Here is an 18,692-nt window from a genome sequence, read left to right as displayed (position 1 = left end):
GAAAGGAACCCTGCCGGGCTGACTCGCAAGGGAGAGTCCTGCCAGGCACAGCCTGGGACCTGGGTTTTAAGGGTTTTGGGGAGGAGGGGTGGGAAGGGTCGTGGGGTTTTCAATCATCCAGGACTTCTGGGCTTGTGACATCAGACATTCCTTTGCAGTGGGTCATCTGCCTGCAAGCCCTAAACAGACGTTCTGGCAGAGTTAGAGAAATGAAACCTAGGAGTGTAGAACAACATTCCCAGCCAGGAATGATCTCAGCTCTCACATCTTTAGTTTCGTTTCTCCTGGACAGGAATCATGAAAGCATCGCATCGGTTTCATTTTCCTTTCTACTCTATAAAAGCACAGACCTAATCGCTGGCGCTGGGGGGTGGAAACCTCTTCAGCACTTGGCTTGCAATCCACAAGCAGAAGAGAAAATCAGCCTGGACCCTAGCTTTTTAGAATTACAGGGAAACCGCCATCATGAGGTAACTATGCCTTGTTTCTCTGATAGGAGGTGGAGCATTTCTCACAAATCTTGTTCTAGTATGCAACTTTCGGAATTATCCTGATTCATTGTTTGCTTAGAGATTAAAGATACATGTCTCTTAACTTGATCATAAATCTCTCTTACCAGTTCATAGGTTTTTATTTCTGTGGCTCTTTCTGTTTACAGAGCCAGGCAGCTAAGGACCCTGAGGAAATGCTCCCAGCAGCACTGGCAGCTGGCAGCAGGGAAGGGACTGGAGCTTGTCCAGAGACCCTGCAGGGAAATCGTGCTTCGAGCCTTGCAGGCAAACTGGGCGATGAGGACTGGGGCGTGGAGGACAGTCCCTGAAGGCCCTGGCCCCTCTTGTGTTTCTTATATTTTGTAAGACTTAATCAGAGGTTTGTGAGTTCTGTTGTGGTGGTTGCGGTTCTTACAAAAGTACGTTTACTTCTCAGCAAATGCTCTAATGACTGTTTCAGCACTGTAAACCTCCAGTCCTGTGGTTACCTCTGCCTTGCAGTTCATTCCTTCAGAATTGGAAGTGTCTTCTTATTGAGGTGCCAGACCTCCTCAGGGAACAGGGAGAAATTGTGGCAGGGTTTCAAACTGTGCTGTAGGTTGCAGGTGTCATAACCAACCTATTAGAATGCAAATGACTGGGCTTGCATTCTGAAATCTTGACCAGAAGTAATGCCTAGGGGAAAGAATACAAATTTAAAGAGGACCATGGGTACTTTCCAGGCACATCAAATGCTCCTGGCTTTGTATGTGTGTAAATGTGAGTGGAGGAAGCCCAAACTGGGTTGCTAGTGGGAGGGATGGAAAGGATGTTGACATAAAGCAAGGCTTGCCCATTTCAGGGCTATTTCAGGTATGAAAAACTAATAATTTGAAATCACTTTCCAAAAATGACACCTTCTGGGACTTTTATTATTCACAGTGTGGTATGAGTCTAACACCTCCAAGTGGTTGTTATAAAGGCAGCATCCTACCAACTGCATTCAGAAGTACATTTCAATAAGATTCTCGGGTGAGTCAGTCCATGTGCACTTAACAATGTGAGAAGCACTGCTCTGCAGAGTTCCTTGGTTCACTTTTTTTTTTCAATATAGAGTTGGGCTTTTTTTTTATAACAAATGTTATTTTTTTATTTATTAATTTTAGAGAGGAAAGAGAGTGAGAGAAGGGTGGGAGGAGCAGGAAGCAACTCCCATATGTGCCTTGACCAGGTAAGACCAGGGTTTCGAACTGGCGACCTCAGCATTCCAGGTCGACGCTTTATCCATTGTGCCACCACAGGTCAGGCCCTTGGTTCACTTTTTTTTTTTTTTTTAATTTTCAGAAGTTGGAAATGGGGAGGCAGTCAGACAGACTTCCGTGTGCGCCCCACCGGGATCCACCCGGCATGCCCATCAGGGGGCGATGCTCTGCCCATTCGGGGCGTCGCTCTGTTGCAACCAGAGCCATTCTAGTGCCTGAGGCAGAGGCCATGGAGCTATCCTCAGTGCCCGGGCCAACTTTGCTCCAATGGGGAGCCTTGGCTTTGGGAGGGGAAGAGAGAGACGGAGAGGAAGGGGAGGGGGAGGGGTGGAGAAGCAGATGGGCGCTTCTCCTATGTGCCCTGGCCAGGAATCGAACCCAGGATTCCTGCACGCCAGGCCAACACTCTACCACTGAGCCAACCAGCCAGGGCCTGGTTCACTTTTTGAAGGGACGAGCTCTTTGGGTTGTGCCTGTTCTGCCCCAATAACTGAACATGGGTTCTGCCTGTCCCTTCGCATGGTCAGCTGGTGCATAACCAGAGCATCTTTGGTACACGCTGCCTCAGAGATTTCCCTGGAAACTCCTGTTCTTACCATTTAAACAGGGTATCTTTCTGAAAATTTCAAGATTTTTCTGTAGTAATGGCTTTGACTGAGCCCTGGCAAGAGATGAGGCATCTATGCTGGGGTTTGTGGGCAGTGCCAACAGGCTGTCTGTCACCTCCAAATAGGTGAGCAGGGGGAGGAAGGACTGTACATGGATTGATTCGGGCTGTTTCCTAAGGAGTTGCAGTGCTGCCTTTATCTGTTTTGCTCCACAAAACTTCATGGCTGCAGCTTGAGGCCATGCAATATCTCTTCCTGGGCCAGAGCGACTCAACCTCCCCAATGTTTCTGTTAGAAACATAATCAGTCTCCAGGTAGGAAGGTGTACGGCCAGTAGTCGCGGCTGTCGTGGCCATGCACATGCAGGTTCTCATTGGATTCGGGCAGACAGTAAAGCAACAGTGGAGCCAAAAACTGGTGGGCCATTCCTTTATTCAAGACTCGCTCTGGCCGATGAGCAAAAACACACACAAGGCTCACAAAACCACTGACACATTATCCAGTTCCACAACCAGGAGAATCTTCTCCGGTTCCTCCTAGAATCAAAGGCCTCACCAGTCCCAAAGCCCCTCACCTCTGGTTCCCCATCTGCCATCAGGGCTTCTTACTCTGCAAACTGGCTTCTCTCTCTTTCCCTGCCATCTTGGCTTCTTTCTCCTTCTCCTCTTTCCTCTCCTTTTTTTTTAAAACTTTTCTGGCATGGCCTGACCAGGCGGTGGCGCAGTGGATAAAGCGTCGGAGTGGGATGCGGAAGACCCAGGTTCGAGACCCCGAGGTCGCCAGTTTGAGCGCGGGCTCATCTGGTTTGAGCAAAAATTCACCAGCTTGGACCCAAGGTCGTTGGCTCAAAAGGGGTTACTCGGTCCGCTGAAGGCCCATGGTCAAGGCACATATGAGAAAGCAATCAATGAACAACTAAGGTGTCACAACAAAAAACTGATGATTGATGCTTCTCATCTCTCTGTTCCTGTCTGTCTGTCCCTGTCCTTCACTCTGACTCTCTCTCTGTCTCTGTAAAAAAAAACAAAACAAAAAAAAAAACTTTTTCTGGCATGAAAACCTCTCCTCCAACAACATTAGCATAACAATGGCCCTTCCCAAGCAGGAAGGTAATTAGCAATTTCACAGATCACATACCTGGCACTGCCCAGTGCCATTTTTAACAGTAAAAGTGAGCAAACTCAACACAAATTTTACAAACTCATTTGCCCAACAAGAAGGGCAGTTAGCTCCCTATATCTAGCCTGCACGTGGACATTCTTTGTTTTTAGATTCCACATGTAAGTGATAACATGCAGTATTTCTCTTTCTCTGTCTGGCTTATTCCTCTTAACATGTCTTCAAGGTCCATCAGTGATATCGTAAATGGCAGGATTCTTTTCTTTTTTATGATTAAATAATAGTGGTCAGAAAAATGCTTAATATGGTTTTGCTCTGCTTAAGTTTTATTAAGACTTCTTCTGTGGCCCAACATATGGTCTATGCTGGAAAATGTTCCATGTGTGTTTAAGAAGAGTGTGCGTTCTGCTGCTGTTGGATGGAATGTTCTATAAATGTTTAAATTTATCTGGTTTAATCTGTTGTTTAAGCCCAGTGTTTCTTTATTGATTTTTCTGTCTGGTGATTTATCCAGTGTCAAAAAGGGGTATTTAAGTTCACTGCTATTATTGTATTGCTGTATATTTTTAGGTGTGTGTGTGCAGATATTTGCAAATATTATATCCCTTAATTGGATTGACTCCTTTATTATTATATAATGACCTTCTTTGCTTCTTGCTACAGTTTTTGGCTTAAAGTAAATTTTGCCCAACGTAAGTATAGCTACCCCTGCTTTCTTTTGGTTTATATAGAATATATTTTTCCATCCCCTTTCAGTCTGTGGGTATTTTTAAAGCTAAAAACAGCATATAGCTGGGTGTTATTTCTTTATCTATCTTTTCAGCCACTATATCTTTTGATTGGAGGATTTAAACTATTGCCAATGATAACAAAAATGCTTCCTTTTTCTTTTTTTTAATAAATCTTGGTAAGAATAGATGGCTGGTGTCTTTTGGGATGAAATTTCTCCCAGTGTCATTGTATTACAAATAAGTTGGCAGCTCTATTTGGTTCATAACTTTTTTCTGAAATTGTGCTAGTCTTTGAAATAAAAAAATATAGACAACACTTGGCTTAATGATTTCTGGAAGTTCTTTTCAATCTTAAGGTGCTAAGTACCTACTGGTGAGAAAGGAGGAGCACAAACTCGGTTATCACACTCCAAGCCCTAGGCAGCCTGACCAGGCAGTGGTGCAGTGGATAGAGCATCGGATTGGGATGTGGAGGACCCAGGTTCGAGACCCCAAGGTTGCCAGCTTGAGCGCAGGTTTATCTGGTTTGAGCAAGGCTCACCAACTTGAGCCCAAGGTCGCTGGCTTGAGCAAGGGGTCACTTGGTCTGCTGTAGCCCCCCCGGTCAAGGCACATATGAGAAATCAATTAATGAACAACTAAGGAGCCACAACAAAGAATTGATGCTTCTCATCTCTCTCCCTTCCTGTCTGTCCCTATCTATCCCTCTCTCTGTCTCTCTCCGTCTCTGCCACCAAAAAAAAAAAAAAAAAAAAAAAGCCCTAGGCAAAGACGGATGGGAGAACACACTTTGACAACTGTGTAACTTACTTAGCAATGAGTAAGACAATCCCTTGTAATCGTGTATCAATGCTGTTTGTTTCTCAAAACAAATTCATTCTCTCTGGGGATCTGGTCTTTGTCAAGGAGGCTACTTCAACCAGACTGAAACCAAACCTTCATGGGTCTGTGTGTGACTGTAGAGAACTGGTGTAGAAGAAGGAAAAAGAACTACCATATTTCCCCATGTATAAGATGCTTCCATGTACAAGACGCACCTTAATTTTGGGGCCCAAAATTTGAAAAAAAACAAGTGTGAAAAAGTGGGAAATGCAAGTTAAAAAAATCTACAACAATGAGTGCAAAACCAAGTGTGAGAAAGCAGGAGATGCAAGTAAAAAAATCTACAACCACTGTATAAGACATACCCAGTTTTTAGACCCCAAATTTTTCGAAAAATGTGCACCTTATACATGGGGAAATACTATAAATAACAGAGCATGGTGACAAACATCCCTGACTTTTCACTTCTTTTCATGGCTCCTTCTAAGAATATTATGAGCTCCAGGGGGTAGACTGGGTCAGGATAACCTTTATGCTTCTTAGTATTCCCCAAAACTAGTAAGACACTAAAGATAGCCCTATAAAGGGTCATTGGATGACTAAATAAAACTGATTCCTCAGAATGTGTGAGGACTGAGCCCTGAGTTAGTAAGTGAGCAGGACAAGAGGGATCCGAGTTCCTCTCACTGCTCTGTCCAGTGGTGGGATTCAAATAATTTTACAACCAGTTCTCTGCCCCAATGACCATTTTAAGTATAAAAAAATATACCAATAGGTAGTTTATTATTTTATGCATTTAATTCTTAAATAAGAACTATAAAAGAGATACACAAAACTAGATTATAAGAGTTTTAAAAATATTAATAAAAAATATTAATACCTAACAAAACAATAAAACTATTACTTAAGATATTTTTTTAAAAAAGATATTTCCATATTGCTTCTTGATTGGCAATATGGATGGAATCAACATTACTACAGGCACTTAGAATACACTGTTGAGCAGATGAACGTTAAAAAAGAGTAAGGAATGTAAATTTGCGATTTCCACATTGGGTAGCTGCCCAGGCACCCTCCTTAGAGAGAACCCTGATTACAAGTGCCATTTTAACAAGCTGTTTGCTGAACTCAACAAAAAATTAGGTAGCAGTTCTGTCGAATCAATGCGAACCAGCTGAATCCCACCACTGGCTCCATCTCATCCACCTTACCTCACTCACACAGTGGAAGTGATGTGATTAGTGCAGTGGTTCCCAAATTTTTTGAAGTCGGGGCGCATTTAAGATTTTATTTATTCATTATAGAGAGGGGAGGGGGGAGGAGCAGGAAGCATCAACTCCCATATGTGCCTTGACCAGGCAAGCCCAGGGTTTTGAACTGGCAACCTCAGCGTTTCCAGGTTGACACTTTATCCACTGCGCCACCACAGGTCAGGCAAATAATTGTAGGCACACTATATACAGATTTCTGAGAAATGTTATAATAATTAAGTCAAATATTAAAGAAAAATATATAAAGTCCAAGCATGCTTTTATGGTAATTAAACAAAATAAATACAACAAAATTAAGTTTATTCTGACATTAAAAAACATTTTTATGTTACATATTTTGAGTTATGCTTTTTAGAATTCGTAAAAGAGAAGGGTTAAAAAATTTTAAAAATGACAAAAAAGTTATCTTCTTATTATATAGATACATTCTTAGTAAGATTTAGTAAATTCGGCAGGTCCCGGTGTGAAAATGTTAAGTTTTTTCATTCTTGTGTTTATGAGAAACATGAGCCTGATGTGTCCTGGTGATTTCTTCAATGTTTGGGCATATATTTGAAAGGCAAACTCTCATTTTCTCGTCAATACATTGAAGAATTCCTCTCTTTTTTTTCTTAATTGTATTGAGTACAGAAAACTCCCACCATACATATCATCTTAACTTTACACCAAACAAAGGATAGAAGAAACTTGCCTCCAATCTTTCCGGGGAACGTGGAGGGTAGTTTAAACAATCCAGCACCACAGCTTAACCTCCTTTTGGAACCTAATCAGGCAAGTGAGGTGGGGGGTTGGGCAGACTGTCAGCTTACAGCCAATTTCCCACATCTCTGTCCCCAAAAATCTAAACTCCAAAAACCCTGTTGGTTTTTTGGCCCCAGCAGGCACATATTTCTCTGGAATACCATAGGGCGCACCTGGAAATCTTCTAGGGAGCACACTTTGAGAACCACTGTTTTAGTGGGTTCTCGCACAAACCATAATTACAGAAAGGTAAGTCCAGAAAGCAAGAGGGAAGTACCTGCCCTCCTAAGAAAACTTAGGAAGTGTATTAGTCAGGGTTCTCCAGAAAAACTTAACCAACAGTGGATATATAGACATGTTGCTGGTTGATATCAGGCCCAACCCACAAAGGCTGGGAAAAGTCAGCAAGCTTAAAGGCTGTTCCAGGCTCATCCATTTTTTTTTCTGGCCAAGAAGTAAATTGTTTTGAAAACCACTATGGCGGACATTCAGTCAGGCAACTGCAGAACTCAGACTTCACTGAAAGCTGGTTTCCTTCAGCTTTTAGTTGAAGGTGAATGGAGGATGGAGAGTTCACTGGCTCGGCCTGGCACGGTGGCCATCACCCTTCCTTAGATCGAAAGTAGGCAGGCGCAAGAAATGGGCTCACGGCATTTGTGCATTTGTAGCAGGGAAACCAAACTGGATCTTCAACTTTATGCCCGTTTCTTGTAAGGGAAAAAGCATTGTACACTTGAACACATTTTGGTTTTCCTCATTGAGAATTTTAATGTTCTTTTGTATTATTTCTACCTTATTTGTAAACATTCGTTTTTACCTGCCTTTTTTATACTGCTTTTAAAAAATATTTATATATAAAGATTCCCACCTAATATTTATATTGCAGCTATATACACAAACATACATGCATGTATGTGTATACCCATGTGTGTGTGCTTGTGTGTGTGTGAATAGACAGATGGATAGATATGTATATATATAATGAATTAGAGAGAGGTATTTATTATGAGTATTTGGCTCATGTGATTATGGAGGCTGAGACATGCTATGATCTGCTGTCTGAAAGCTGCAGACACAGAAAAGCCAACAGTGTAATTCCCATCTGAGTCCAAAAACCCGAGAACTGAAGGGCTAGTGGTGCAAGTGCCAGCCCAAGTCCAAAATCCTGAGAACCAGGAGTGGCAACAGTCTGAGTTCCAGTCTGAGAGATCATTCCAGCTCAAACAGCAAGGCAGAGAGAGCAAGTTCACCCTTCCTCAGCCGGTTTTTTTTTTTTTTCTTTCCCTCAGGCCCTCAACAGATTGGATGTTGGGGGAGGACAGCCTGCTTTACTCAGTCTATTGGTTCAAATGCTAGGCTCACAGATATGCCCAGAACTAGTGTTTAGCTAGATTTCTGGGCATCCCATGGCCCAGTCAAGTTGACACACACAGTTAAGCTGTGATTGCATCCCAGGGTACAGTGCTTGGCAGGTGACCATCACAGTGACCATGTTATTTTCTCCACAGTGAGGTCAACAAGAACTCTCTGGAGAAAATTCTTCCACAGCTGAAATGCCATTTCACGTGGAACTTACTTAAGGAAGAGCGTGTCTCACATGATCTAAAAGATAGAGTGTCTAATCAGATTGAATTTTTAAACACTAAGTTCAAAGCTACAATGTACAACTTGTTGGCCTACATAAAACACCTAGATGGCCAAAACGAGGAGGCACTGGAATGCTTACAGCAAGCGGAAGAATCCATCCAGCAAGAGCACGCTGACCAAGCGGAAATCCGAAGCCTGGTCACCTGGGGAAACTACGCCTGGGTCTACTATCACATGGGCAGACTCTCCGAAGCGCAGGCTTACGTAGACAAGGTCAAACGAGTGTGCGAGAAGTTTTCAAATCCCTACAGTATTGAGTGTCCTGAGATCGACTGTGAAGAAGGGTGGACACTGCTACAGTGCGGAGCCAAAAGGAATGAGAGGGCGAAGGTGTGTTTTGAGAAGGCTCTAGAAGAGAAACCCAACAGCCCCGAGTTCTTCTCTGGGCTGGCAATTGCAATATCCAGTCTGGATGATAAGCCACAGAAGCAGTTCCCTGCCAGTGTCCTGAAGCAGGCCATTGAGCTCAACCCTGACAATCAGTATATCAAAGTCCTCTTGGCCCTAAAATTGCAAAAGATGAATAAAGAAGGGGAAGGAGAGCCACTGGTGGTAGAGGCCCTGGAGAAAGCTTCTTGCCAAGCAGATGTCCTTCGCAGTGCTGCCTATTTTTACCAAAAAAAGGGTGATCTGGACAAAGCTATTGAACTTTTAAAAAAGGCATTGGAGTCCCTGCCAAACAATGCCTACATCTATCACCAGATCGCGTGCTGCTACAGGGCAAAGAAAAAACAAATTCAGAACACGGACCACTCTGAAGCGAGTAGGGACAGTGAGAAGACTGAAGAAACAAGGAAATGTGCTATGAACTATATGAATAAAGCTATTGAGAAGGGACTAAATCCTCTGTATGCATATTCTGATTTTCCTGACCTGGAAGCAGAAGAATGTTATCAGGGATCTTTCAATAAGGAGCAGCCCCAAGCTGAGGGGAAACAACTCCCCCAGCACTATTCCAACTCTCAGGAGTGTCCGGGGAAGTGTGAAGACACTCCCATCCTAGATCATTTAAAGGATTTGACCGTAAGCACAAAATCGACTGAGACGATGGAAAAGGTAAAGTACCAACTACAGAACGGAGCTGAAAATCAACTTCCACAAAATGCACCAAATTTTTGGTACCTCCAAGGATTAACTCACAAGCTGAATGGAGATCTGCTGCAAGCAGCCGAATGTTTTGAGAAGGAACTGGGCTGCCTGCTAAAGAACAGCCCTTCAGGCATAAGCAGCTTTTTCCTGCCAGCGTCCGAGCTTGAAGAAGACCGTGAGGAAGGGGGCCCAGGGGTAGACAGCTCCACTCTCAGTGAGCTCCAGGACCCCTGAGCTGAAACAGAGAGGAGGGACACAAAGAGGAGGAAGCCTGGAATGGTCACGAGGGGAGAAGGGTGGGCGGCAGGAGTTCCCCAGTCGGAGATTGTCTTGCATGTGGCTTTAAGGTACCTTGCTAGAGAGTTGTTTTCTCATGTCTGTCTTGCGGGTTCCATACCAGCCACACAAAGTTGTGTAGTCTGTAGGTCTTTTAATGAATGACAACTAGAAACAATGCTTCGGACCTGCCTGATGTGATTAGTTCTCAGTTTGCACTCTGTTCACCAGAAATCCCCCATTTCTGCCCTTCTTGCTAAAGGTCATCCTTAGTGACTACCCATCAGCAAAATATCACATCTTTCATCCCTTTACTATTTAACCTTCTGGAAGAATAGCTTTTGACTAACCCTGTAATATTCTCTAAGTGTTTTTCTTGACTTCAGCCATATATATATATATATGTATTCTGGAAAGTGATGCTACAATAAACATGTATTGTTGATTGTAATGTTACAATAAATTTTTAAAATTCCACTCATGATAGAAGTAATTTTGTGGTTTGCATGTGTGACTAAGAGTGATATTAATCCCCAAAGTTTCTCTTGTCAGAGATGGTGGATAATTGCTGCAGCCAGGCCAAGCTATTCCCAACTTGTCGTCCATTTTAGCTCCTCTTTAGAACTGACACTCTCACCCTGTGGCCAGCGCATCTCAGGGATACGGAACTACATACTTATGACTCACCTTGCAGTTCCGGAGCCTCACCTGAGCCCAGTGCCCAGTCAGCAGCTGCTGCTGTAGACTAGGGTTCCTGTACACCCAGGAATACCTTGGAAGTTGCCTCCCTGCTAAATACCATTTCACAGTTCCCTCCACCCCCACCCCCACACACCATTGATTATGGAGAAACACTGGCTGCAATTTGAGGTCATAAACAGAAGAGTTTTGATGTCCCTGGTCCTTTTTCTCCGCTAAATTATGTGGAAACATACCCGCAACTGGGATCTACCAGGAGATAGACCCTTTCCCAGGTATGCCCTAGATTAATGCTGTGTCCTCAGCCAGTGTTCCCAGGGTCTGGGAATCTAAGGGCAGCTGTTTGTGTAGGAGGGTCACAAAAGGGGAATCCTCACAAGAAACAGGATAGATTGGAGAGGGATCCACACTTTGCACATCTTTCCTCTCCTGTGCTCTACCAGATGGGGTTAGCATTTCCTAACAGCTGTTGCATTGTTTTTTCCAATGAGAAGTCTAAGATGTCAGCATCAGAAGTCCCCCAAGACAGTCTGTGGGTCTGGTGGGTTTCACAAAAAAGGGCTCTCAGGCTTCAACACAGAGTCATGCGCACAGCTGAGACTTATGACAGCAAAAAGATACAAAGCAAAATCAGCACAGAAAAAGGTGCCTAAATCCAAGAATAAAGAAATGAAGTGCAGACCCTGGCAGGTTCGCTCAGTGGATGGAGTGTCGGCCCAGTGTGCAGACGTCCTGGGTTCCATCTCCTGTCAGGGCACACATGAGAAGCGACCATCTGCTTCTCTCCCCTACCTCTCCCTCTTCTATCTCTCTCTTCTCCTCTTGCAGCCAGTGGCTTGATTGGTTTGGGTGTAGGCTTTGGGTGCTGAGGACAGTTCGGTTGATTCAAACATTGTCCCCAGATAGGGGTTACCGGGTGGATCCTGGTCACGGGCACATGTGGGAGTTTGTCTTTCTATCTCCTCTCCTGTCACTTAAAAAGAAAGGAGGAATGGAGGAATGAGGAAAGAAAGGAAGAGAGGGAGGAAGGGAAGGAGGGAGAAAAAGAGAGAAAGAAGAGAAAGAAGAAATGAGGTGCAAGTTTCCCAGAGACTCTTAGTAGAATCATACAGGATTTCCTTGATTCATCCAGCATCAAATTGTGACAACTTTTATGAAGCTAATCAGAGACTCAAGGTCAATGGTTTCGCCGGGACTAGTTGCATAGGGACCTTCCACTTAGCACATACCAAAATTCCAGACTCCCAGAAGCAAAGCAGGTGTCAGCATTAATCACATCATTTGCACAAACAATAACCATGCTTATTGGTTAAAAAATGGTTGGAACACTCCAAAAATTTAAGTTCCCAGATGTCAACTAAGGACCAACCTTGCAAGCAGGCCTTTCTAAGGATCACAGACTCTAGCCTAATGCTCTTATGCCCAGCCCATCCCCTTGGTCCTTTCCTAAGGTATCTTAACACAAAGTATTATCAGTAGGGTCCCACATGTCAGGGAGAGACCTTACAGTATTGGCCTCAGTTATGCCCTTTTGGGGTTCTGCATTCAGTCTTTTATTAATTAATAAGGTCTATATTGAAAGTCCGGGTCACTTACTCCTTAAGTTCCTGTGCTATCCTTTTTCCCTGGTGGCACAGCACAGCTCTGGCCAGTGAGCTGAGCTGGCTGCACTCCTGGGCTGAAGCATTATTCCCGTCATCATAGGCGCACATGGCAGTACAATCTCAGAAGGCACCCATGTGTTCCCCTGGAAACAGAGTTTACAATTGTTTAGCTCTCCCAAGCAGGACATACCTTAGGCAGGCAGTGCAGGGTAACAGGCTTTCCAGGTGTGGCCTTCCACTGTAAGGCTTCCCGCCCTGGGGTTTTCAGTCCAGTCCAGAAGATTCAGTTGAGTCCCTGGTTTTAGAAGAACTGCCAGACAGTTAGCTTGAAGCATGTGTTCTTCGCTGATACCAGTTCATCTGCCTCAGGAGTGAAGAGGACGTTGAGGGTTTCTGGGTGGAGAGTTCGGGACCTGGCCCCCACCCTGCCACCCCATTGCTGTCCCCTGTGCTCACTGGCTCAGCAGTCTGAATTCAAAGCACTAGCACAGGTTGCAAAGGTAGAATCGGAGATTTTCTTCAGAAAGAAAGGAGAGGCCCTGGCCGGTTGGCTCAGTGGTAGAGCATCGGCCTGGCGTGCAGGGGTCCTGGGTTCGATTCCCGGCCAGGGCACACAGGAGAAGCGCCCATCTGCTTCTCCACCCCTCCCCCTCTCCTTCCTCTCTTTATCTCTCTTCCCCTCCCGCAGCCGAGGCTCCATTGGAGCAAAGATGGCCCGGGCGCTGGGGATGGCTCCTTGGCCTCTCCCCCAGGCGCTAGAGTGGCTCTGGTTGCAACAGAGCGACGCCCCGGAGGGGCAGAGCATCGCCCCCTGGTGGGCAGAGCGTCGCCCCCTGGTGGGCGTGCCGGGTGGATCCCGGTCGGGCGCATGCGGGATTCTGTCTGACTGTCTCTCCCCGTTTCCAGCTTCAGAAAAATACAAAAAAAGAAAGGAGAACTTCCAGGAACAATTCTGAAACACAAAGATCATCCGTGCCCTCCCCTCCCGCGGGCCTCCCCAAGATGCTGTTTCTCTTTTTCTTCATTGTTACAAATCAGAGCGTCTCATTCAACAGTCATAACTTTTCATTGTTTCCCTTCAATTATCCCTATTCTCTTTCACCCAGACCTTTCCATTTGACAGGCTATATACAAGAGGGACAGAAGTGTTTTCATAGAAAAACATTTTATACAACTTAGCCAGAAAGAGGCATCATGTTTAGGGATGAGCACAAAGTCCTGAATTTTTAAAATTTTTCAAAATGCGTTTACATTACTTGCCACCCCTCCATCCTGATCATTTATATGGTGAGCCTAGAAAAGAGTGACTGGTTTCTGGGGTCACTTGCATTTAACAATCAGACCACATAGCTTACTAAGACGTGTACACTAAGACCAAGGTAAGGGACGTGGCGTCAGGCTCTCCAGCCAGTCTTGCAGATTGCAGTATTTGGAAAAGTTAAAAAGAGCGAGTCAAAGGCAGTGGGAGAGCCTGGAGAGGGGTCAGATCAAATCTGCCAGGAGCGGGAGGAGAGGGTCACACGCCCTGGAATGTATCGTCTCCCGCCTTGCAGCTTTCAACAAGAATCACTGGTTAGAAACGCAACTACCCTCTGTATCATGGAGCCTCTTTTGAGCTGAAAGCAATTGAGAAAAAGCAAACACAGGATGAGCTCTTGATCCTCCTCATCTGTCTGAAAGCAGAAGATAAACTGCTCGTGTAAATGTGCCCCCACCTCAGTTCCTGTACCAAGAAGGGATAACAGTCTTCTTACCAGAGAGGAGATCGCACCAAAAAGAATATACACAAACAAACCTTATCTTCCTAGCTCTTATCCTCCATTCATTTCCCCCATGTACTTACCCTCCCACAGTTTGCAGCCCCACCGAGCTCAAAGTCCCTTCCCTTTGTCTTGTCACTTTTCTACAAATATATTGTCCTTTTGTTAAGATGCTATATAACAGGGGTCCCCAAACTTTTTACACAGGGGGCCAGTTCACTGTCCCTCAGACCGTTGGAGGGCCGGACTATAAAAAAAACTATGAACAAATCCCTATGCACACTGCACATATCTTATTTTAAAGTAAAAAACAAAACAAAACAGGAACAAATACAATATTTAAAATAAAGAACAAGTAAATTCAAATCAACAAACTGACCAATATTTCAATGGGAACTATGCTCCTCTCATTGACCACCAATGAAAGAGGTGCCCCTTCCGGAAGTGTACCGCGGGCCAGATAAATGGCCTCAGGGGGCTGCATGCGGCCCGCAGGCTGTAGTTTGGGGACCCCTGCTATATAAGCCCAAGTTCTAACCATCCCTTTGAGTTACTCATCACTGGGCACCTCTAGGAGTATGCATGATGCACATGTTATTGAACTTCTGTTTTTCTTTTGTTAATATGTTTTTGTCGGTCTAATTTGTATGGCCCCCTCAAAGAACCTAAGATGGGCCCTGGCCGGGTGGCTCAGCGGTAGAGCGTCGGCCTGGCATGCGGGGGACCCGGGTTCGATTCCCGGCCAGGGCACATAGGAGAAGCGCCCATTTGCTTCTCCACCCCCCCATCCTTCCTCTCTGTCTCTCTCTTCCCCTCCCGCAGCCAAGGCTCCATTGGAGCAAAGATGGCCCGGGCGCTGGGGATGGCTCCTTGGCCTCTGCCCCAGGTGCTAGAGTGGCTCTGGTCGCGGCAGAACCACGCCCCGGAGGGGCAGAGCATCGCCCCCTGGTGGGCAGAGCGTCGCCCCTGGTGGGCGTGCCGGATGGAGCCCGGTCGGGCGCATGCGGGAGTCTGACTGTCTCTCCCCGTTTCCAGCTTCAGAAAAAAAAAAAAAAAAAAAGAACCTAAGATGGATAGAGGAAAATGATATTTTCCCCTTCTCTACAGTAAGAGAGAGAGAGAGAGAGAGAGCTGATCTGCTATTATAATTCAGATGGTCAGTCAGAGAAATGTTCTTTTCTGCGGGCGATTGTTTGTGATCCAGAAGTTGTTCCAGAAGTTGCACTGGCATCCATGATGTTTTTATAAATTAGGGCCCCACAGAGGGGTGTCCTACATGTGCAAAGTCCCGGAGTCAGGGTTCTAATTACTGAGCCCTCTTTCAGATCAACACAAGCAAGGAAGGCTGAAACAGACTGATAGCAGTCCGCCCCAGGTCTCAGCTTGGAGTCAGGTCCTGGCAGTTAGGATCTGTGAATCCTAGATTTCAAAAGAGGCAGCTGCTTTTCTTCCAGCAGCAGCAAAGCCTACATGAGGCTGGGCAGGCCAGCCATGGTCCAAGTCCCAGAGATGGGCAAGCCTTTCTTCAGCCCTTTCTGTCCTATCAGTCTTAGAATTCTAAAGGACTCACTCAAAAACACACTCATGTGCTTGGAAAATCATCAGCCTCTGAGTGTCAGACATATGACCTCATTAGCAGAAAAGGGCTCATTAGCAATTAAAACCTGCTTTTTCAAACTCCAAAGTGTGTCTGCATCTGGAGATTGCCTCTCTTCTTAAGTGGTCTCCCTTTTTCCAGGTGTTTCAAAACGTAAACATTATAGCAAAACTCATGAGTTATGAACACTTGTTTTGTTTGCAATACTCTAAAACTTTGAATTCCAACCCCGGCACAAGCTGCAAAAAGCAAGAAAGCAGTGTTCTGCCAACACATTTTTTCCTTTATTATGGCAGCTTCCACTAATTGAGATGATCCCTCCGGCATTTCTTCAATTATAAGCTTATAAGTTTATATTATTCTCATCATATATCCCAGTGTTGTCAGACATGGACCAGGAGCAAGGCAGGTTGTTGGACCAGTCTGAAATGGGTTCTTGCAAGAACTCATTCTTGCAAGGTCGCGAAGAAACTCTTTCCAGGGACTCATGCATAGAAGGATGTGAGGTGTAGTGGCAAGATTTTCTGGAGGGGCGCACAGGGCACAGATGCTCCTGAGGAGGCTGCCACACTGCTTCATTTGCAACAGGTGGCTCAGCCCTGTCTTGCAGCAGAAGTCCAGCCTCTGCACCCTTCAAGTCCAGGGGGGCTAGGACCCAAGGATGCAGAACATTCTGCACATCCCACCAAGGCCTGATGGCAGAGGCCATGATCCAGCCACACCCAGGCCTGCTCTGCTGCTATGGAGAGAGAACACGAGGATGCTACCCAGACAGGTCTTTGTTAAACTTTGATTTTTATCTCCTTGCGGTTGGGAAGGGGTGAGCTTTCTTTCAAACTATCCAGTCTTTTTCTGAATTCTTTGAGGGCTTGTACTGGTTCCTGTCCCTATCTAATACTTCTATGGAGTTTTCAAAGTTTTGTGCCCTTATCCTATCCATCATTTTCTCAAATTTTCCCAGGCTAGACTCCTCCCTCTTATGGTGGCCATTTTGGTTCCCACTGTGCATGCGCCCATCAAAGAAATTTTCCTCTCACTGTTCACTCCTCCTCCAGGTAATCCAGGTGAACAAACCGACTGTTCCCTGGGGAGATTGAAAAGCCACTTTCCTGTCTGCTCAGGTGCCTGGACTAACTGTGAAGCTGCCTCTTCCTAGTTAATCTGCTCAATTAGATGTCTGGTTCCCTTCTTTTATTACTATTACTATTTTTTTGTTTGTTTGTTTGTTTTGTTTTGTTTGTTTGTTTTTTTACAGAGGTAGAGATAGACAGGGACAGACAGACAGGAACGGAGAGAGATGAGAAGCATCAATCATCAGTTTCTTGTTGCGTGTTGCGACTTCTTAGTTGTTTTCATTGATTGCTTTCTCACATGTGCCTTGACCGTGGGCCTTCAGCAGACCGAGTAACCCCTTGCAGGAGCCAGCGACCTTGGGTCCAAGCTGGTGAGCTCTTTGCTCAAACCAGATGAGCCCGCGCTCAAGCTGGCGACCTCGGGGTCTCGAACCTGGGTCCTTCCGCATCCCAGTCCCATGCTCTATCCACTGCGCCACCACCTGGTCAGGCTACTATTACTATTTAACTAGCTGCCTACCCTAACACCAGTGGAATTGCTACAAACACAAAGCCATCTTCTTTTTTGATTCCCTATAGCAAATTGACTGAAACTCCTCTCTGGGGAGACCTGGGCTGGATGCAAAGGGTTGGGACGGAGGGACGCTGTTACAGCAGTGGCTGAAGAAATAACTATACCCACCCCCCAACCGATTAACCCCTTTTTCCTCCTACTTGGAAGAAAGAGCAATACAAACTTTTAATAGTATTGGTGCACCCAATGCTCACCTTTAGCAATGTTTATGCTCTTTCTCCTCCCATTGAGAGGAGAGAATAAAGACCAAAGACATTTCCCTGGCTGCAGCTTTTTCCCTCACTCTATGCAGCTCGGTAAAAGCATCCAGAGATGAAATCCTCTAGCCCAGTGGTCCCCAACCCCCAGGCCGTGGACCGGTACCGGTCCATGGGCCGTTTGGTTCCGCAGAGAAAGAATAAATAACTTACATTATTTTCGTTTTATTTACATTTAAGTCTGAACAATGTTTTATTTTTTAAAAAAGGACCAGATTCCCTCTGTTACATCCATCTAAGACTCACTCTTGACGCTTGTCTCGGTCACGTGATACATTTATCCATCCCACCCTAAAGGCCGGTCCGTGAAAATATTTTCTGACATTAAACCGGTCCATGGCCCAAAAAAAGGTTGGGGACCACTGTTCTAGCCAACACTGTTGGGACTGGATATCTCAGTTTCAAACTCCATAGGTAGCTTAAACCTCTCACCAACAGACAGTAGCTCAGCTGCTAGTGAATACAACAAACGACTCCACAGCCAGCAGGCACCAAAGGTTTGTCATCCCTGCTCCTTCATCCTTCCCTTTCCCAAACAATCCTTGCAGCATATTTCATGAGTCAGGGTCTTTCTAACATAGGGATGAGGGGATGTAAGACCCTCTCCGGTTTGCTCATTTGCTAAAAAGACTGACAGACTCAGTAGGTAGTACTCATTATCAGTAAGATTTATTCGAGTATAAGTGAAAAAATTCTTTTCATTTAACCTCTTGTCACCAAACTGGTTCTGCACCAGGGGCTGGCCCTGCCCCGGCACAGACTGGGAACTTTCTTGTGTCAAGTGACCCCCAAACTTTTGACTCACCCAGGAAAGAGTTCAAGAATGGGTCGGAGTGAGGCTAAAAGCAAGTTTTATTCAGGTAGAGAAAGAAAAAGAAAGAGGCTAGGGTGCAGGTTCCTGGACACAGGATCAGGGGCTGAGCTTGAGGCAGGCTGCTACCACCCGGCACGCCCTGGTTGCGAGTCTCACAGGCACTGCTCTGGAAAAGGGAGAGTCCAGGTCCGAAAAAACGCAGGCAGACCCGGAAATGAGTTGCACGTGTGGTCAGTCATTCCTGGGATTTTCCGTGTTCCTGGTTTTTTAACTTTCTG

At 45.4% G+C, this 18,692-nt stretch overlaps 2 protein-coding genes across 3 annotated transcripts in view; both read left to right on the top strand.

Moving 5' to 3' along the window:
• The window catches only part of IFIT1B (interferon induced protein with tetratricopeptide repeats 1B), a 35,737-nt gene that overhangs the window by 3,278 nt on the left and 13,767 nt on the right, over positions 1-18,692 (top strand). Inside the window, exon 1 of one of the 2 annotated variants that reach the window (XM_066243289.1) lies at positions 371-470. The exons of the other annotated variant lie outside the window; for it this stretch is intronic. Coding sequence (XP_066099386.1) covers positions 466-470 — 5 coding nt within the window. The 5' untranslated portion in view covers positions 371-465. Of the gene's footprint in view, positions 1-370; positions 471-18,692 lie in introns of those variants that run through there. 2 annotated transcript variants of the gene reach the window in all.
• On the top strand, positions 340-10,508 carry IFIT3 (interferon induced protein with tetratricopeptide repeats 3). Its single transcript, XM_066243288.1, has 2 exons — positions 340-470; positions 8,533-10,508. The coding sequence occupies exons 1-2, from the start codon at positions 466-468 to the stop codon at positions 9,992-9,994; spliced, it is 1,467 nt and encodes a 488-aa protein (XP_066099385.1). The 5' UTR covers positions 340-465; the 3' UTR covers positions 9,995-10,508.

Source organism: Saccopteryx bilineata, chromosome 9, assembly GCF_036850765.1.
Source record: "Saccopteryx bilineata isolate mSacBil1 chromosome 9, mSacBil1_pri_phased_curated, whole genome shotgun sequence".
Classification (NCBI taxonomy): Eukaryota; Metazoa; Chordata; class Mammalia; order Chiroptera; family Emballonuridae; genus Saccopteryx; species Saccopteryx bilineata.
Note: the sequence above shows the minus strand (reverse complement) of the source record. Positions and strands in the feature narration are given on the sequence as shown.